At 32.8% G+C, this 17,281-nt stretch overlaps 2 protein-coding genes across 2 annotated transcripts in view; both read left to right on the top strand.

Annotated features, from left to right (window-relative positions):
• LOC143919537 (GATA zinc finger domain-containing protein 1-like) overlaps positions 1-17,281 on the top strand; it is a 241,054-nt gene that overhangs the window by 94,918 nt on the left and 128,855 nt on the right. The window lies entirely within an intron of this gene.
• LOC143920452 (uncharacterized) overlaps positions 1-17,281 on the top strand; it is a 48,779-nt gene that overhangs the window by 11,220 nt on the left and 20,278 nt on the right. Inside the window, exon 2 of the mRNA XM_077443342.1 lies at positions 8,136-8,434. Coding sequence (XP_077299468.1) covers positions 8,136-8,434 — 299 coding nt within the window. The remainder of the gene's footprint in view (positions 1-8,135; positions 8,435-17,281) is intronic.

The following is a 17,281-nucleotide window of genomic DNA, read 5'->3' as shown; positions in this document are numbered from 1 at the left end:
AAAGAGAGAAACAAATACTTGATGGAATCATTAATAAACAACCTGTTAATCACATTTGAAAGGGAACACTAAGCTTAATGGGGAACGATGTTTATCGTAATTCCACTAATATATCGCTCTTCCACAAAAAATACAAATATATATCTATAGCACATTTATCTATTATTATTTAAGAATCGTTACGCTTTGAAAACGGTGATAAAAACTACAAAATGATTAAAATAAATAATGTTATAATGGACGAATTAAAGAAACATTAAATCCGGCGCGCAAACACGCTACATTAATTTTTTGTAACAAGATATTTTATAAATCAATACGCACTTATTACTGATATGGAATGGTTATTAACTTTTTTTATAATTCAATAGTAAACTAAACCTATTAAAATATCATCAGAAAATTATTTCAATACTTTTACTTTACCCAAAAAGTTCACAGGTGAATGAATCATTTTGCGGATGATATTTTCATTGAAATATAAAGAAACATAACTAACCTCAAAAATATATAATTATCATCGTGAAGCTTTAAAAAAAAATTCCATAAGTTCATTAATCTATTTTTAATCTTTTGAAAATACAATATCTGCCTAAAATATACAAAAGCGTCTGTAGAAAGAGTCAATATTTATTTGTTAAGTAACATTAAATGCTTTTAATTTATATAATCTACTGACCATTTATTATGTTGTTTAGTTGTTATAATTAATGGTAAATATATAATATAAACGGTCAATACATTAGGTTCAATAGATAAACGGTCAATACATTGGGTTCAATAGACAAACGGTCAATAATTATAATTATATATACATATATGTATAGATATGTTCTATTTACTTTGACAGTTGGTTTCATAATTTCACATATGAAATTCTGTTATACTGAAATAATTTGTTGGAACCAAACACATGTGAATGGCTTTATAATTTTATTTAAAAGTATGTTCTACTAATCAAACTGATTATATGTTTGTAAAACTGCAGGACTTTGAATATTTTAACCATGCTGTTGTTATTATACTTACTGACCAAAATTTTTGTTGCTTTATTAACACATGTTTCTACATATTTATATATAATTATTTATAAAAATCATAGGTCCCTTCCACAGTCCTTGTCTCCCAAATATGTCCATATCATTCAGTGTTTCCAAAATATGTCCATATCGTCAGGTACTCAAACTTTTTGATCACAACTCTTAATATCGGAACGCGTATGTGTGTACGCCTTACGGCCACGATGAAGACATTAGCAGGTAATACAGATCCAGAAGTAAATCTGACAGTTGATTAGGGTAAGTGGGCATGGGTTCGGGCCCCACCTGTCAGCCGCCACAGGGTTACACTAATTCTGTTTGTACACAAGTGAGTGCAGTCGTGACGGCACAATGTTATCTAAAAGCGTTTTTATGAACGTCATTTAATTTGAATCAATGAGCGTCTATTAACCACTTTCGGGCAATCAACTCGAATCACCAGCTCCAATAATCGGGAAAAATTTACTCACAAAATGAAATCAAATTCACAGTTTAGATTCGACCTGTATGCGTGTAGTTCGTGCCGTACTCGTACAACGCTACAATATAATGGCATCGTTAATTTCAAAATACGCATTTAATATGACAGCTCGTTAAGTGGAATCGAATGCAATCCCAATTAATGGCCAATACGCTTTGAATAGAAGAAAAAACAAAGACGTCGAAGCTTCACTAAAGGATCGTTAATTATATTCCCATCAGTCATTCTCGGGTCGCCGCATCGTTAATTAACCCATTCTTGACGAGCATCGACACTTTGAATGTGTTAATGAAAGCGAAACTTTTATGTTGGACCGTTTTGTTCGTGATAAATTGTATTATAGATTCACAATAGACAATTTAATTCGATTATCTATGGTTTTTTTGTTTGAAAATATCAAATTTTCTCAATGATTTCGAAAATCGCTGTTACTTCAACTGCTTACATGATTTATAATCAATCATCTCTTATTATTGACACTGTTTAATATTCTACCTAATCTATAAAAAAATACCTGAAACAGATCTATCTTTAAGTATAAATTTTTCATAAAAAAAAACTATCTCTTCGTACTGAGGAGTGACAAAAGTAAAACCTCAAAGCTTACTTGAAAAAAGACCAATGAAGTCACTTGGTGAAACTTGGGAAAGACTTCAAATCCCATTGATATTATAGAGGCAACGCAAATCGAAACTTATTGGAAGAGATATTTAAAAAAAAAACACTCGATAAAAAATTGGAGATTGACAAGAATAAGAAAAAAAAGAGAAATATTTTATCGTATCCATATTTGATATGAGATTTACTTTCTTTAATATCATTGAAAGTTGTATGATGTTTTGAAAAACAAGGAAACACTAATTATGAAATCGGTATTCTTTTTTTCTTTACAGTAAAAACATGTTGTGAATATTGATTAAGTTGAATAATATCATAAAAAATATATATTACATATATAATCATGTAAATATTTTATCTTCTCGCTGAATCAATATTATTTTAACAGTGAAAAATATTTTGCTGTGTGTAATGAAGATCGATGTTTAAGAATAGAGTGTTTTCTTAATATAATATAATGTAATCACTGCTATTTTATTTAACTAATATTTTTTAAATCATTCAAAAGGTATTCTAGATATTTTCGTAACTTCATTTGTATACATATTAATGTTAAATACCATTTTTGTCAAGTCATAAATGTGACAAAGAAGCTTTTAGACGCTTTCTTTGCCCTTTCAAATGTCGGTTTATAATAAACGTATTTTATTTATCTAATAACGATCACAGGTGATCGTACATGTATTTGTCGTGTCAAAAAGTATCACAACATATATTTTCTTTGTCAAATTGTCATGTTCTCGTTATTTACAACTGGTACTAGAACTTTTACAAAATATTCAAAAGTATTTTCAATATTATATACATAATTATAACTGACACATAATTGATATTGACACACGACTGACGCGGTACGGTTGAGTTGTTTTAATACTGTGGGCGGATTGAAACACGATTTCGTTTCGGTCAATGTGTGAGAATTATATTATAACTGGCATAATTCAGTTAACGTGACGGCTACGGAATATTAATTATCGACTTATATTCGTTTAAATAATAATTACACACACAAACTCTCGCATTATACACACAATACACATGTAGCGTGTCCGTCGAAGGCGTGATGATATGCAGATATTATTTAAAATCGTTTAATATTACAAATGGTCAAGTCCGCCTCTGGCCGCTTACCCACTCAAGACTTTAGACATCTTAACAAATTGAAATACAATAAAAACAAACACGGCGCAGTTATACAGATACGATTGTTTTATATCAAGATAAAGGCCGATTTATCTTAAAAAGGCTCTCGAACGTCAAATCATTCAAAGTGCACTATAAATGCAGAGCTTTTTCAACTGTTGATATATATTTATTCGCCTGCAGTAAAATAACAAAGTGATTCAAATTAAAGGCATAATTGGCCCCAGTTTACTATGTAACAGTATTTTTGATACATTTAGAAGCTAATTATACAGCACAAATTAAACTTCGACCTTTAGTTCGATGATGTAGCATTTTCTTTAATATTCTATTATTGTAATATAACAATCAAGAAGTGGAAATTAAATTATGAAATTTCCACGAAAAAAATGTGTAGAATTAATTTATCAAATACTTTTATACAATTACTCTAATCTAAAGAAGCATTGATTGCCTAAATTAAATATTTTCATTTTTTAAACACAACAATCAATCAAACCATTATTTTATAATACAGTGTTACATTATTAACTGATTACTTTATTAAGTTTTTAAGACCAAAGTGGTCTTTTTGACTAATATTCTGATGCGATACACAACCTATTAAGCACAAAAAACGTACTTTAAATTTATTTAGTGCTTTTATAACATAAGTACATACGTACACTTTTGTTGTATTATATTAAATATACACATAATAGAATATTAAGCAGTATATAAAATTAAATGTTGAGAAGCGTCCACCTGGTCTTCGCACCGCCTAATAACAGTCATTAAGTACGACCAAACATTTTACAGCCAATAAAAATAAACGTGAGATGAATTAACCTTAAGCCTGTTAGCCATCATGTTGATACCTTTCAAACTGTAGGTAACACGTACACTTGTCAAACGTAATAAATTAGAGATAATATCGATAAGCAATTTAAATAAATATCGTGTAAATCCTAACTGTAACGAGCGTTTTAGACCGACCTAATCTCATACAATATCTGAAAAATTAACCATCGATTTCGAACGACTTTAGACGGGTTTCAAAAGTTGCACAAGCAGAGCTACACGCGAGGGGGTCGGTGAATTTGGATTAACGACGCGAAATTAGACCGAATGGTATGTATACGTTAAGTGAATTTGCAATTAGTTACATGGGAACACTACATTAATTATAGAAATTTATAACCGTTATCGCAGATCTGAGCTCTTGTAACTGTGATCGCCAGTATATGCGGCCCGGCTCGGCCGCAACACTAAATCATACTCGAACCGGCCATTACGAGTGGCCGCAACACTCATTTATTAAACGTGCATTTTCGTATGTTTGCTTTTAAAAACGCGTGCATGAACTTATGTATAGCGACGATTTTATTTTTACGATTTTTTCGGTTCAAAGTGGGGTTTTCCGAGTGTGCGATACGATATCGTGCAATTCACGAAAGAAAGAAAAATCAGTGCACGGTCACACTGAATGATTGATCGCGTGAAATTGGTGTCTTTTTTGTTTTAATTTCAAATTAATTTCACGCTTTTGAATTTGTGTGGAAAAGTTAGGAAAAATCATACGCTCGATAAACTTTATAAATATGTTTAGTACAGACGGATAAAGTGAAATTTACTAAACTATAAATTGAATTAAATTCTTTCGAACACAGTCTTTCATGTGTTTTCAAAACATATGAACGTTAATTTTTACAATTTTTTTAATAAATAAAATGTATATCATCATCATCTGCAGCCATTCACCATCCACTGCTGGGTGAAGGCCTCTCCAACATGCTTCCTTTTATTTTAAAATAATAACTCAAAACCACAGGAACAAAGGTATTTTTTTCATGTTAAATGAATTCATGCGGTAATACCAACCACCAAGAGGTTGCCGGGTTCAATTTTGTAGGTTGACTTCAATTTAAAAGAATTTATTCTGAGTATCATCTTTAGTGCTGCTGGTCAGACTTGGATATTTGTAACTCAACCTCGATCGTTGCTCATAAGAGTTTGCCAATTTATTTGATTTCATTGTTGACACGGTTCTTCCATCAAATTGGTTACATCCATCCTACCCACGATGTCACTACTATTTGAATATGATTTCAAAAATTTAAAATCTATAAATGAAAAAAATCACAAATTTAATACCATAGATGTCACTCAGGGGCAACCCGTAATGACATCGTGAAAAAATATAAATTTATTTAGAAAAAAATCATATAAAAACAGACAGACAGCATAACACTATTTCGGAACTAGAATACATTTTATGTTATCCAAGTTTTCACTTAAAACACTTTCGTATTGAAAGTATCCCACTGCACTTTTTTAATTTTATTTAAATAATGTATTCATTTCTCCATATAAACTGATAATATGTATGTATGTGACAAACTATGTATATTTAACACTATTCGTTTTGTATCAACACAACTGTGTATATACGGATATAAAATAGGGCTATATAGGCCTAGCATAAGTACAATAAGGTTCACGTTTGACAGTAAGGATACGCATCAGGATCCGGTGAACTACTCCATAGCATCGAGAACACAATACCGCGTCTCCAATTACGCACTATTACACTTTTCCGGTAGTTGCCGTGTAATTATGTTATTCGGCCGACACATAAATCTCGCCGTTGCGAGTAACGCGGGGCAATAACGCCGTTAATATTCGGTTTAAATTACCCGGTGTGTTTGAATTAATTCGCCGTACGAAACGATTGATAAATAACCTACCCCTTCGTATACGCCGTCACGAATGCGGCGGGTGATATGCTGCCGCGTATCGATACTGTTGTGAAACTGACTGTATCACAACAATATCCACCACTGACAAAGTGAGTATGAAGTGTAAGACATTGTAATGACTTTATTATTCATTAAGGGTTAATTTTTTTAATTATATCTTATCACTTATTATGAGAAATACCGGGCCCAATCAAATTTTAAACTTTTTCAGACATTCTAAAAAATTATATTTACTAATTTAACTAAACGAAAGATATATATTTGTGATTTAAGATTCATTTGTGAATCAAATCAAAATTGGTCGCGAGTTTGGCAACCCTCATTTTACGTCATCAATGTTACTTGAGTGGAATTAAAGCAATGTAATAAAATTTGATATACATATGTAGATTTGTATGTGTACGAATAAAAAAAAGCAGTAATTAAAAAAATATAAGGTTAGCACATTAAATATATTAAGACAATTTAGTCCTTTTTTGCATACCTCATCGACAAGTATTTAAATTGAACATTACAAAAAATATGTCGTAATTAATAATTAAGCGCCGAGTCAAACATCTCACTCTATTTAAACTCAAAATAACAAACTTTCAATGTTTAAAATAATTACGTAAAGTTTACGTTAGGCTTACCGAAAATATTAGATTATGATTTTAAAGAAAACCCAATTGTTTTGATTTCAATAAGCTGCAAAAACAGAAGAGACTTTTTTGTTAAAAAATATATGCCTTATTTATTATTTTAAACGAAATATTAGTAAATTATGTCAAATTTTAATGAACATTATAAAAGGATCGAAAATTCAATTTCTAGCCCAATTATAAATTATTTGCACAATTTTGATAATGTCAATTTCGAAATGTCTCTGCAACGACGAAACCATTAACTAAAGCCGCTATTACACGCCGTGCTCCGATTTAATCACGTTTTCAATTAGTCGCCTATTCAAAAATAATTATTCCAATTATTGGCAACGTTCTAGTCATTAATGTCGATATTAAAAAACTAAAAAAAAAAATAAAGCACACCAACTAATATATTATATACATATATCTATATACATATATCGCCTTTTATCACGAGCATTACCATTTTCGGCAAAACGACACGGACAACTAACGAGCAATGACGTTTTGAAACAAGCGAGAGTGGGAAAAAAAAACAAATAAAAAGTTGTCGAAAAAAAGCGATTTCGATTTTACAAGGTGTTGTATGCTCACTTAAGAGGAAACTGCCTCCGTTATCGGCGGATAAAATTGACTCGCTTAATAGAGACTTTAAATTTAAAAGTACTTGAGAAATCGGCTCGCGTGCCAGGTCGCCATGAAAATTAAAAACTCACCCCTCACCCTCTAACATGGAAACTGTTTACTAGAGGGGCAGTTGATTTAAACAGCCAAGCTGCTTCAACACTAGATAGTTTCATCATAACATTGAAAGTATACATTATTTCACGAGCTGTTGGTTACGGAAGCAATCATCTTCTCCCACTCTTTGATCTAAACATCACTTACATATGTATATATATATTTTTTAAATAATTCAATTAATTAGTATTCAATATTTCAATATCAACTTTCATAAATTAATTCAAGTACATATAATTCAAACTTTAATTCGGAATACACAAAGTACATAATTTATTGTACCTAAACATATACCATACTTGAAAGTTGAAACACAACAGGGGAAGTTTAAATTACGCTTATCAATCACTTTTAGTAAAATTATAATAATTTTATAATGCGTTTCGAAGGGGGAGAAATTGCCGCCATATCGTGAATTCCTACTGCTTAGTTTCTAGTTCAATTTACATAATTTGTAAATGTAAAATATGCAACAGCACGTGATTCATCTTATGACTATATATGTACATACACGATTTATTCCGCATGCATTTTATTTTTTGTTGTGTATAAATCTGGGTCGTACAATTTTAAAACGATCGAACTTGACACCATGACGTAATTAAACTGACATTTTAAGCTCGCGAATCAGATCATACGAGAGATCCACATAAGTTTAAAACATCTATATTCTACATGTATATATGTTATATTTGATGTGAAAATTTATTAAGTACATCGTTTAATTCTGTGTATTAAAATATTTCAGGTGAAGGTTCGTGTCACAGTAACGACGGAACAGACGCCAGGCTGGAGCGGAGCCCCGGAGACAGCTCGGATGAGGGGGCGAGGGGTACAGGGGGTGGAGGCTCCGGGGCCGGTGACTCCAGAGGTGACTCCGGCAGCACGGACGCCTCTGGCAAAAAGAAACATCGACGAAATCGCACAACTTTCACGACATATCAACTCCACGAGCTGGAGAGAGCCTTCGAAAAGAGCCATTATCCGGATGTGTATTCGCGAGAGGAGCTAGCCATGAAAGTCAATCTGCCCGAAGTCAGAGTTCAGGTAAACTAAATGTTTCATTAATTCGTCCTTTTTCTATTCACTGAAATGAAAAGTCAATTTCAATTCCAATTTACGAACGAATAATAAGCTTCGATAAATTCCTGAGCGTATTATAAAATCTCACTATTAAATACTACGAACATTTGTGCGTGATAGAATGCAACACTTTCAATAACACGATTCATCGATTTTGAAACCGAACTCTTTTTGTTGTTCAGATATTTAATTTTGACATTAGCACTTGGTGATTTGCACAAAACTAAATTGTATACGAGTATCCATCAATTAAAGGCATATGGGAATTATTTTCGGAAAAATAAAACTTAATAAAATTATCTGGTTATAAAAGTTAAGCATCATTATCATTTACAACATACATACAGTCATTCACCATTCACTGCTGAATGAAGACCTCTCCAACACGCTTCCATTCGTCTCTGTTATGCGCAACTCTCATCCATCGCACCCCATATATTATTCAAATTTTGTCTACCCATCTTCTCTACAGCCTTCCTTCCACCCTTTTACATTCTCGGGTACCATTCTAGCACTTCTTTTGACCACCTTTTGTCCATTATTTTAGCTACGTGACCCATATCCATTTCAATCTCTTTATTTTCTTCACTATATCCACCACCTTTGTCATACTTCTCACCCACGAATTCCGTTTCCAAAAATCGAAGCATATACATACATGTACATATGTACATATTAACAAAAAAATAATCCAAAAACATATTTCATAACATCTACGTAACGTAACAACAATATCTGGCTATCAAAGCTAAGCATACACAAGTATGTACATATATTTATATTAACAGAAATAAACAAATAAATATCTTTCTACGTAGCACTTTTCCAATGTCCCAAAGTACCGATGTTCCATAAATAAATTTATAACTAGAACATACCGTCAATTATTCTTTCATTCATAGTTTTGTTTAATATAAACAACAACATAAGCAATTTTTGACACCTACGAGTTCATTAAAAAATTAACTGTAAAATGTCACAAAATATTCATGAAGTTGAAAAGATAATTTAAAAAAATTAACATCAGTTGATTCATATTATATATCACAGGTTTTTTATCTTTACAATATTTGTATGTTAATTTAATCGCTTATTCAATTAATAGACTTTATATGTATACTACTTATTGAAATTAATTTATCGAAATGTATATACATAGATACATAGATTGAGCACATTAATTTTTTTTATTTAATGTATCCATATAAAACGCGCATTGCTGATGATTTTTCATACAGACGTTACATCCACAATGCGCATGCGTTGTTTCTGACGTCATACTGATCGTTCATACACACGTCTCAACGACAATAAGTAGTTTTTTTTTTTATATTTGGAATGGTACCAGTGGTACCATGCCAAATACCACTACGGGTTTTACCCCAAGACGATAAATATGGCATATTACGTAAATTTCTACACATGTAATTCATATAAATTTAAAAAATATATTATTATATTCAAATAATGATGACAAATGAAGATAGGTTTGTTTGGAACCGTTTCAATAATGAAATCAGATAAATTGTCAAACTCTGAAAGGAAACGATCGAGCTGGAGTCACATCCAAGTTCTGGACCAGTGATTTAACTCATGACCCTTCAGTTGATAATATTATACGCTTCTTGTATGGAAATGTGAGCGACAAAGAAGTTGACGGGTGTGCCATGCTCCATCTAACTGCATACATTGATCTGGTCGCAAGTCGCTCGCAAGTCGCACGGTGTGGCCAGGCCTCGTATGCAGGTAGATGGGGCATGCCACACACGTCAACTTCTTTGTCACTCACATTTCCATACATTTTTTCTGATCACGCAACTAGTTGGCCGAAAAAGTTGCACGGTGTGGCCCGGGTCTAAGCGCTGAGCTATTCTGCTGACTTTAACCGTAATATAGCTCACTTTTTTAAACAGCGCTCTCAGCAATGGTTAAAAAAATCCAAGTAGTATGAAAAATATCCCTGCGCTGCAAACGATTGCAAACCAAGCGGGCGCATGCTCATTTCATACTTTTGTCTCGGCTTTTGCCGTTTTAAACTTGACAGAAAGATCCAACTCAATTTAAAGAATTGCCAATCAACAATGTACATCGAAATGTCATCTGCGCAACCCCAATAATATCTCGTCTTTCGTACATGTTGAAATTCAAACAGTTAAAATGCAATCGAAATGAGCATGCAACCGGGTGGTTTGCAATTATTTGCAGCAAATCCGAAAAATATCACTTAAACATAAGCTACTTCAAAATAAAATACTGTTATATTATATTATAGTATAGCTCATATGTCTCTACATACATACATATGTCCAATACACACACACATGTCCGAAGTAGCCCATTACCGTCGGCAGCGCTAGTGCAATGTCAAGACAATTACAAATGTTTGTGTTAATTACATTGGAAACCCATTACATGGTCCATTGATAAGGGAGCGCTCGCTCGAGCCACAATTTAACCCTTCGACGCCGGGTACCCCTCGCGTTAATCTAATGAAACCGGGTACCTAGGTAACCCCCAGACCCCATACACTTGTCACGGCGATGACTGATGGAGACGTTCGGACACCGCACTAATTCACTCTTCAAAAACGACGAACCTACAAAATTCGTCGATTAACTTCCAACAGAAGGGCTATTGGCCATTGTACTGAAGTGTATGCACATTACATACACAAACCTACATACTTTAGATCGTTTTTTTTTAATATATTATTATTTATCCTATAATCCGACGCGTCGATGTGAGCAAATACGTTCAATGCGAAAGAACACTTGTTCGAAGGGGCGCTACGCCACTTGAAACGTTTATTAACCCCTTGCTCAAGGATCAAGGGGTTGTAAATTAGCCGTATTCCGTGTTTGCGCGTCGACGCACTTTTCACTATCTCGGGTTTGTTTATTTTTATTTTTCCATTTCTATTCGAGTATTGCAAACGCCCACGCATTGATTCACTTAATATATTAATTGAAATCACAGTACGTATAAATTGTGGTCGTGGATTGGTGTGTGTAGCATTCGTGTGAGTGAGTGTGAATTGGATGAAACTGACGTGTAATGAGAATTACGAACCAATAGCGATTAGTTAAACCAAACAATGCAGGTGTGCAAAACTTAAATCGAATTAAATTGAACTATTTTATGTTAATTCCATAATCATATATCATTATTTTAAATACTCTTTTATAAAGAATAGATACTATTTTTCTTTTTGTTGGGTAACTTTCATACATAAGTATGGCTTATTATAAATACTAAAATACTCATGAGATGATTAATATATGCAGGTATATATATATTTTTTAGTTTGTATAGTTTGGAAATCCTTTTTTTATTACTAAATTATGTTCACAAGACGTCTTATTTTTTTTTAATAGCTACTTATCTACTGATCATTTTATATTTTAAATCTAATTTTTATCTATTTTTTGTTATTAATTATGGTATTACATTACTTTAATGTTAATGTACAGCATAATAGGAAAAAGAGCTCAAAAACCTATTTACAATTAATTATTATAGATGCTCCTAATACATTTTATATACAACTAGCTGAATTCGGCATGCCACAATAACGCATGCAATTCCCGTTCCCGTTTCCGTTCCTATTTCCGTTCCCGTTCCCGTTTCTCGATGTGTTTCGATAAGTAAATATTTCAGTTTCAAATTAATACTTAATAATCAGGAAAAATGCAGGCGGCGAACACATTTGACATTATTCAATTGTTTGTTTATTTTGCCCTAACAACGCAGGTGGCGACGCGAACACATTTAAAATGATTGCGTTGCAATGCCACTCATACCTGTTTTCCCGTTTTTGGGCGATTTCGTTACAGAAATTATCGCGGGTATGCAAACAATAACTCATGTAAGTTTCATCCCAATCGGATGAATTTTATAGGAACGCATACGTAACAGACAAACGAACAAACAAATATTGATTTTTATATACATACATATATAGATATTAACTAAAGACTCTCTAAAGCCAACGATCATAAGCAGATTGTGTTTTGGTAATCTGTGTTTATGTCCTATGTGTATATGCATATGTATATAATATGTGTATATGTATATATGTAATATGTGTCTATGCCCGAAGGGTATATGTAGACATTTTATCGTAATCACCGAATGCATCTAGTAACTTCTTGTTTACTTAAAAAAAAAAATTGCATGTACTAGTACTTTCCATTAAAATATATAATATGTACGACCGTACACACAATTTTTATTTGATAAAATCTTTATATCAGAAATCTCAATTTATTAATATGTTTTTAATAAAAATTACATTTCGTATGTATGTAAAAATGTATTCCAAAATAAACAATAATTCACAAGTGCACAAAAAACTAGTCGCATACAAATGTGGCATCAAAGTTGAAACCCCCTGGATTAGTCAGTACTAATTAGAGTTTCTCGTTAACACAATTATATCGGGCAGACAGGCAGACAGGATGCTTAGTCACATACGCACATCTACACTATAGAAGTTCACACATTCACCAACACACATTCGCGCAAATTGCAAAATACGAGTACAAAATGTCATACGTCAAATATCTGCCCGTAAAATTATTTTTCTCGTTTGAAATTGCTGTCAATAAAAAAACTGATAGTGCAGTTTTTAAGTCAAAATTTACAATTTGACAATTTTCATTTTATATATTTAAAAATGTGATATAGTTGTTGTTGTTGTCTAAAGTGTTAATTATAAATCCCTTTTCGTTAGCGCGCACACACCGCTAAATTAATTGCAGTAGATTTTACGGGCGCGAGCTCCAATTATAAACACGTTATATCACCCCCCGCCTGCCCCTCCCTCTTTCGAAAACCACCCTAAAGTTGTTTATAACCTTGTTTCTCAATCTATGCATGACGAGTCACGTGTTAAATTGTCTAAATTGGAACTCAAACTATATGTCAAATTCAACCTTTTTGAAATACAATGTTTATGTACGTACACGCATATAAATGCATGTACATACATACATGATACGAATTCATACAAATGCATGCATATACTTAACTTTCTTCATAGATAGCACCTATTAGACAAAGAAACGATAATGCGGACCAAACTTAACAATGTTATTTAAAGAAAAACGAGGAGTTGAAATGGGGGGTTATTTTAATCACAAAAAAAAATATTTCAAATTCAGTGGTTCTAAGTTGAAATCTGCAGATTTAAAAGACATGCATAGTATATGTACACATAAGAATGTAATTAATAAGTACATTTAATCATTTGACTGTTTATGGCGAATTTTGTCGATGAATTCGTCATCACTGGGCAAACAAGAATTTGCAGGCTTCGCTACATCGCTTACCATTTTAGACAGGGCCCCGTGTATTCTTACTGACTCATCCCCTTGTCTTCAGACCTGCATATACACACACACATACATATATATATATATATATATATATATATATATATATATATATATATATATATATATATATATATATATATACATATATATTTGTATGTGTGTGTGTATATGCAGGTCTGAAGACATGTATGTATGTATATACATATATACACATATTTATCTTTGTATGAACAGATATTTCTGCTATGCAAATCCACCGTTTTCAACTTAGGACCACTGAATTTGGTATACAATCTCATGGTATATGTTAATTTAGATAGTATATAGGTTTTGATCTTGAGTTCAGAGCCCTTAACTGATTTTCTTCCCAAATTTCTAACCCTTAACTTATATTGAGCATAAATCCACATATGTATGTAAATAAGTTTTCTTTAGTATGTGCCTGACCAGAAATATTTTTCAGATCATTAGCTTAAAAGAATGTCGAATAAAATTTGTTAAAATAAAATGGAAAGCTTTAAGGTAAAGTCAGAGATTCTAACCTATGCCTGAAGGCATAGGTTGACAATCTCTGACTTTCGAAACTCACATCCGCGTCAGGCCCGCCACAGTTAATACAGCCTGCGACTAACCCTGTTAAGATGAAGTAATTACTCTCCTATAATAATGCGATCAACTCAATTTAAGCGTTTTAATTAGTGCACTAATCCACTTTCGGTGAAAATTCGCGCCTAGCTAACAGAACATGTGTGGTGACACATATATGTACAATATACATATGTACTTATGTACAAACACTGTCATCTCCTCAAACTCGCATACATCTCAAGTCCTTAGATGAAATCATCCAATTACACAATTTTCAAATAGACGCACTTACGCAGAAGAAGGATGGATTTTTTTGTATGAAAGTAAGCATAAACGATATCACAGTAGAGTAATGGCTCCGGAATCGTTCCACGGTATGATGTGTGGAGCGCTAGGGGGAGGTGTGCGAACTGGACCAGGTGTTCAACGGTTGTTCCTGGGTATCATGGCGTGAAATTCGTTTGTGCTCGCAAGAAAAACCTATGAAGAGTGGAGAAATAACGATCGGGATGAGGAGAAAAGAGGGGTTGGTCTACCGTCAAGGGTACACCAAAATAATGTACGTGCAATTTGTCAATATTGCGATACATATTGTAATGTGACGCACATTGTAATGGATCGCAATTATTGCGATACATTATCGAACATCATTATCTGGAATTTCTCATCTACATATCAATACAATCAAATTGCAAATAATAATATATGTATTTGAATAATATTTAAGCAAAAAATACAATGCGGCTCAGAACTGAGCATTAATTTACTTTACCTTTAATATCGTCATCATCATAATCATATACAGCCATTCGCCATTCACTGCTGGATGAAGGGCCATCCAACAACACGCTTCCATTCGCTTTAAATCATTCTATGGCTAAACGGAATATTCCGATATTTTTTAAATCTTTCTCTGAGAGGATGTCAAAACAAACGTTTTTCTTAAAGTTGTTTAAGCATTTCAATACAAAATTATCACCACTTTTAAACTACATATATAGTCTAATTTGAAATACTTTAGTTCCATAATTTACTACAGACATAAAAACATATCGATTGTAATTCGATTTATTCATTCGTTATCAAAATAAATGCTAGTTTGACTGACATACATATATTATGTATAATATTTAATACAGTAAGAAAATAATGCCTTATCATAAAATTACAATTGTCTATACATATGTATGTGTATTAAAAAAAATATATACATTGCTTAATATCAAACAGACCGCTTAGTAAAAAGAATAAGATTTTTCATTATAAAAAAGACTTTCATTTGTTAAAAACCGAAACTACATTTTCCCACATCGAAGCATCACGATCTTACAATCAATCTGACGTGCTCTCAAATTATTTTTTATTTCTTAAAATATAAATATAATACATGCACATATAATACTAATGAACGCTACAAAACCATAAGCATAATACAACGTAGGAATATATTAACAACTAATTAATATAGTAACCACATAAAAAGCATAATACATTATACGGAAGCTTACTACACGCCAACACTTCCCCTCTCCCACTACCTAACCTTATTTTTATACAGTAATTAAGTGCTCGTTTTGGGATTTTTTGAGGGTTATATTCGTCAGAGTGAAAGCCTCATTTGGAATCCCTGCCCGAGGGTCCGGCGGGAGGCTGTAATGGCTGCCGCCACCCCCACCCACCCGAACGCCCACTTCTCACCCCCTCACAGGCATCGCAGTTTGGGCGTCCTAATAGCTCGAAAGCCGTTACTTAGATGAGCAAAGCCTCCACAAAGCTCACCCCATTTATCATTCGACCGCGGCTTGATTCGTTAAGCGGGCCCGTTCAGGCTATCGGCTGGGGGAGGGTGCCGGCACGCAGCGTGTTAACGAACGACAATGACGCGCCTAAAAAAATTAACACAGCTCCTTTCTCGCATCTTATAGTTATAGCATCATTTGAAAAAAAAATTATATGTAGTACCAATGTGAAATTATATTATATTATATTTCCTGTCGTTGAATTTCGTACGCTTTGGCTAAGAATCAAATTTCATTGACGTTTATAAAAAACAAGCCATTGATATGAAACCCGTCATAACTGAAAGACTAGAACCTTATTATTGCCTCCCTAGGTTTTATTTTGTTGTTTGACAACAATAGGTGGGTTCTAATTGAACCAAACAAATTTGATTATATCAGTGTTAAATGAATTATGGGTTATTCGATGACAGCTTATCAAAGACGTTGATTGAAACGACCCCGTTTCCCAACAAAGACCATACTGTCAAACGATTTTCATTGTTCACCCCTTCACATTAAATTCAATTATTTCCTATAGTAAATGTATGTTTTCCGAATAATAAATAATTCGTCAGAGTAAATCTGCGGTGTTCGATTGATGCGCTTTTTTCCCCGGCAAACTCCGATGCAAATAAGCTGTTTTTACTTTTTTTTAACTGTTGTGAGAATGTCATAGCTGTGTAATGAAGCTCTGAAAGGCATTACAGATATCAATACATATAACAGAGCCTGTAAAGAAATACCGTCTTCTCACAAAGATGAACCGACGATTTCGGCCCCTATCAGATTACTGACGTTTCAAATTACACGCTTTAGTATTATACGCATTCAGAGATGTAATAGCATGATATAGCGAATTTATTTTTTCCACGAACGCAGATATACGGAATTGATGATTCAATTTGTCGGAAAAATATATGTATTTGCCTCAAATATTATATAACAAATTTTCAAAATGTCCTTTCCTATGTCTGTACATACATATAAATATAAGTCTTCATCGCTATATATTTTGTTTATACATCTTTTGCATACCTGAAACATTTAATTTAAATATTTCTGAACATAATATGCCATACACGTATGTTCATATATATGTATGTATA

This window comes from Arctopsyche grandis, chromosome 12 (assembly GCF_051622035.1).
Source record: "Arctopsyche grandis isolate Sample6627 chromosome 12, ASM5162203v2, whole genome shotgun sequence".
In the NCBI taxonomy this organism is placed as follows: domain Eukaryota; kingdom Metazoa; phylum Arthropoda; class Insecta; order Trichoptera; family Hydropsychidae; genus Arctopsyche; species Arctopsyche grandis.
This window is presented reverse-complemented; position numbering and strand designations above follow the sequence as displayed.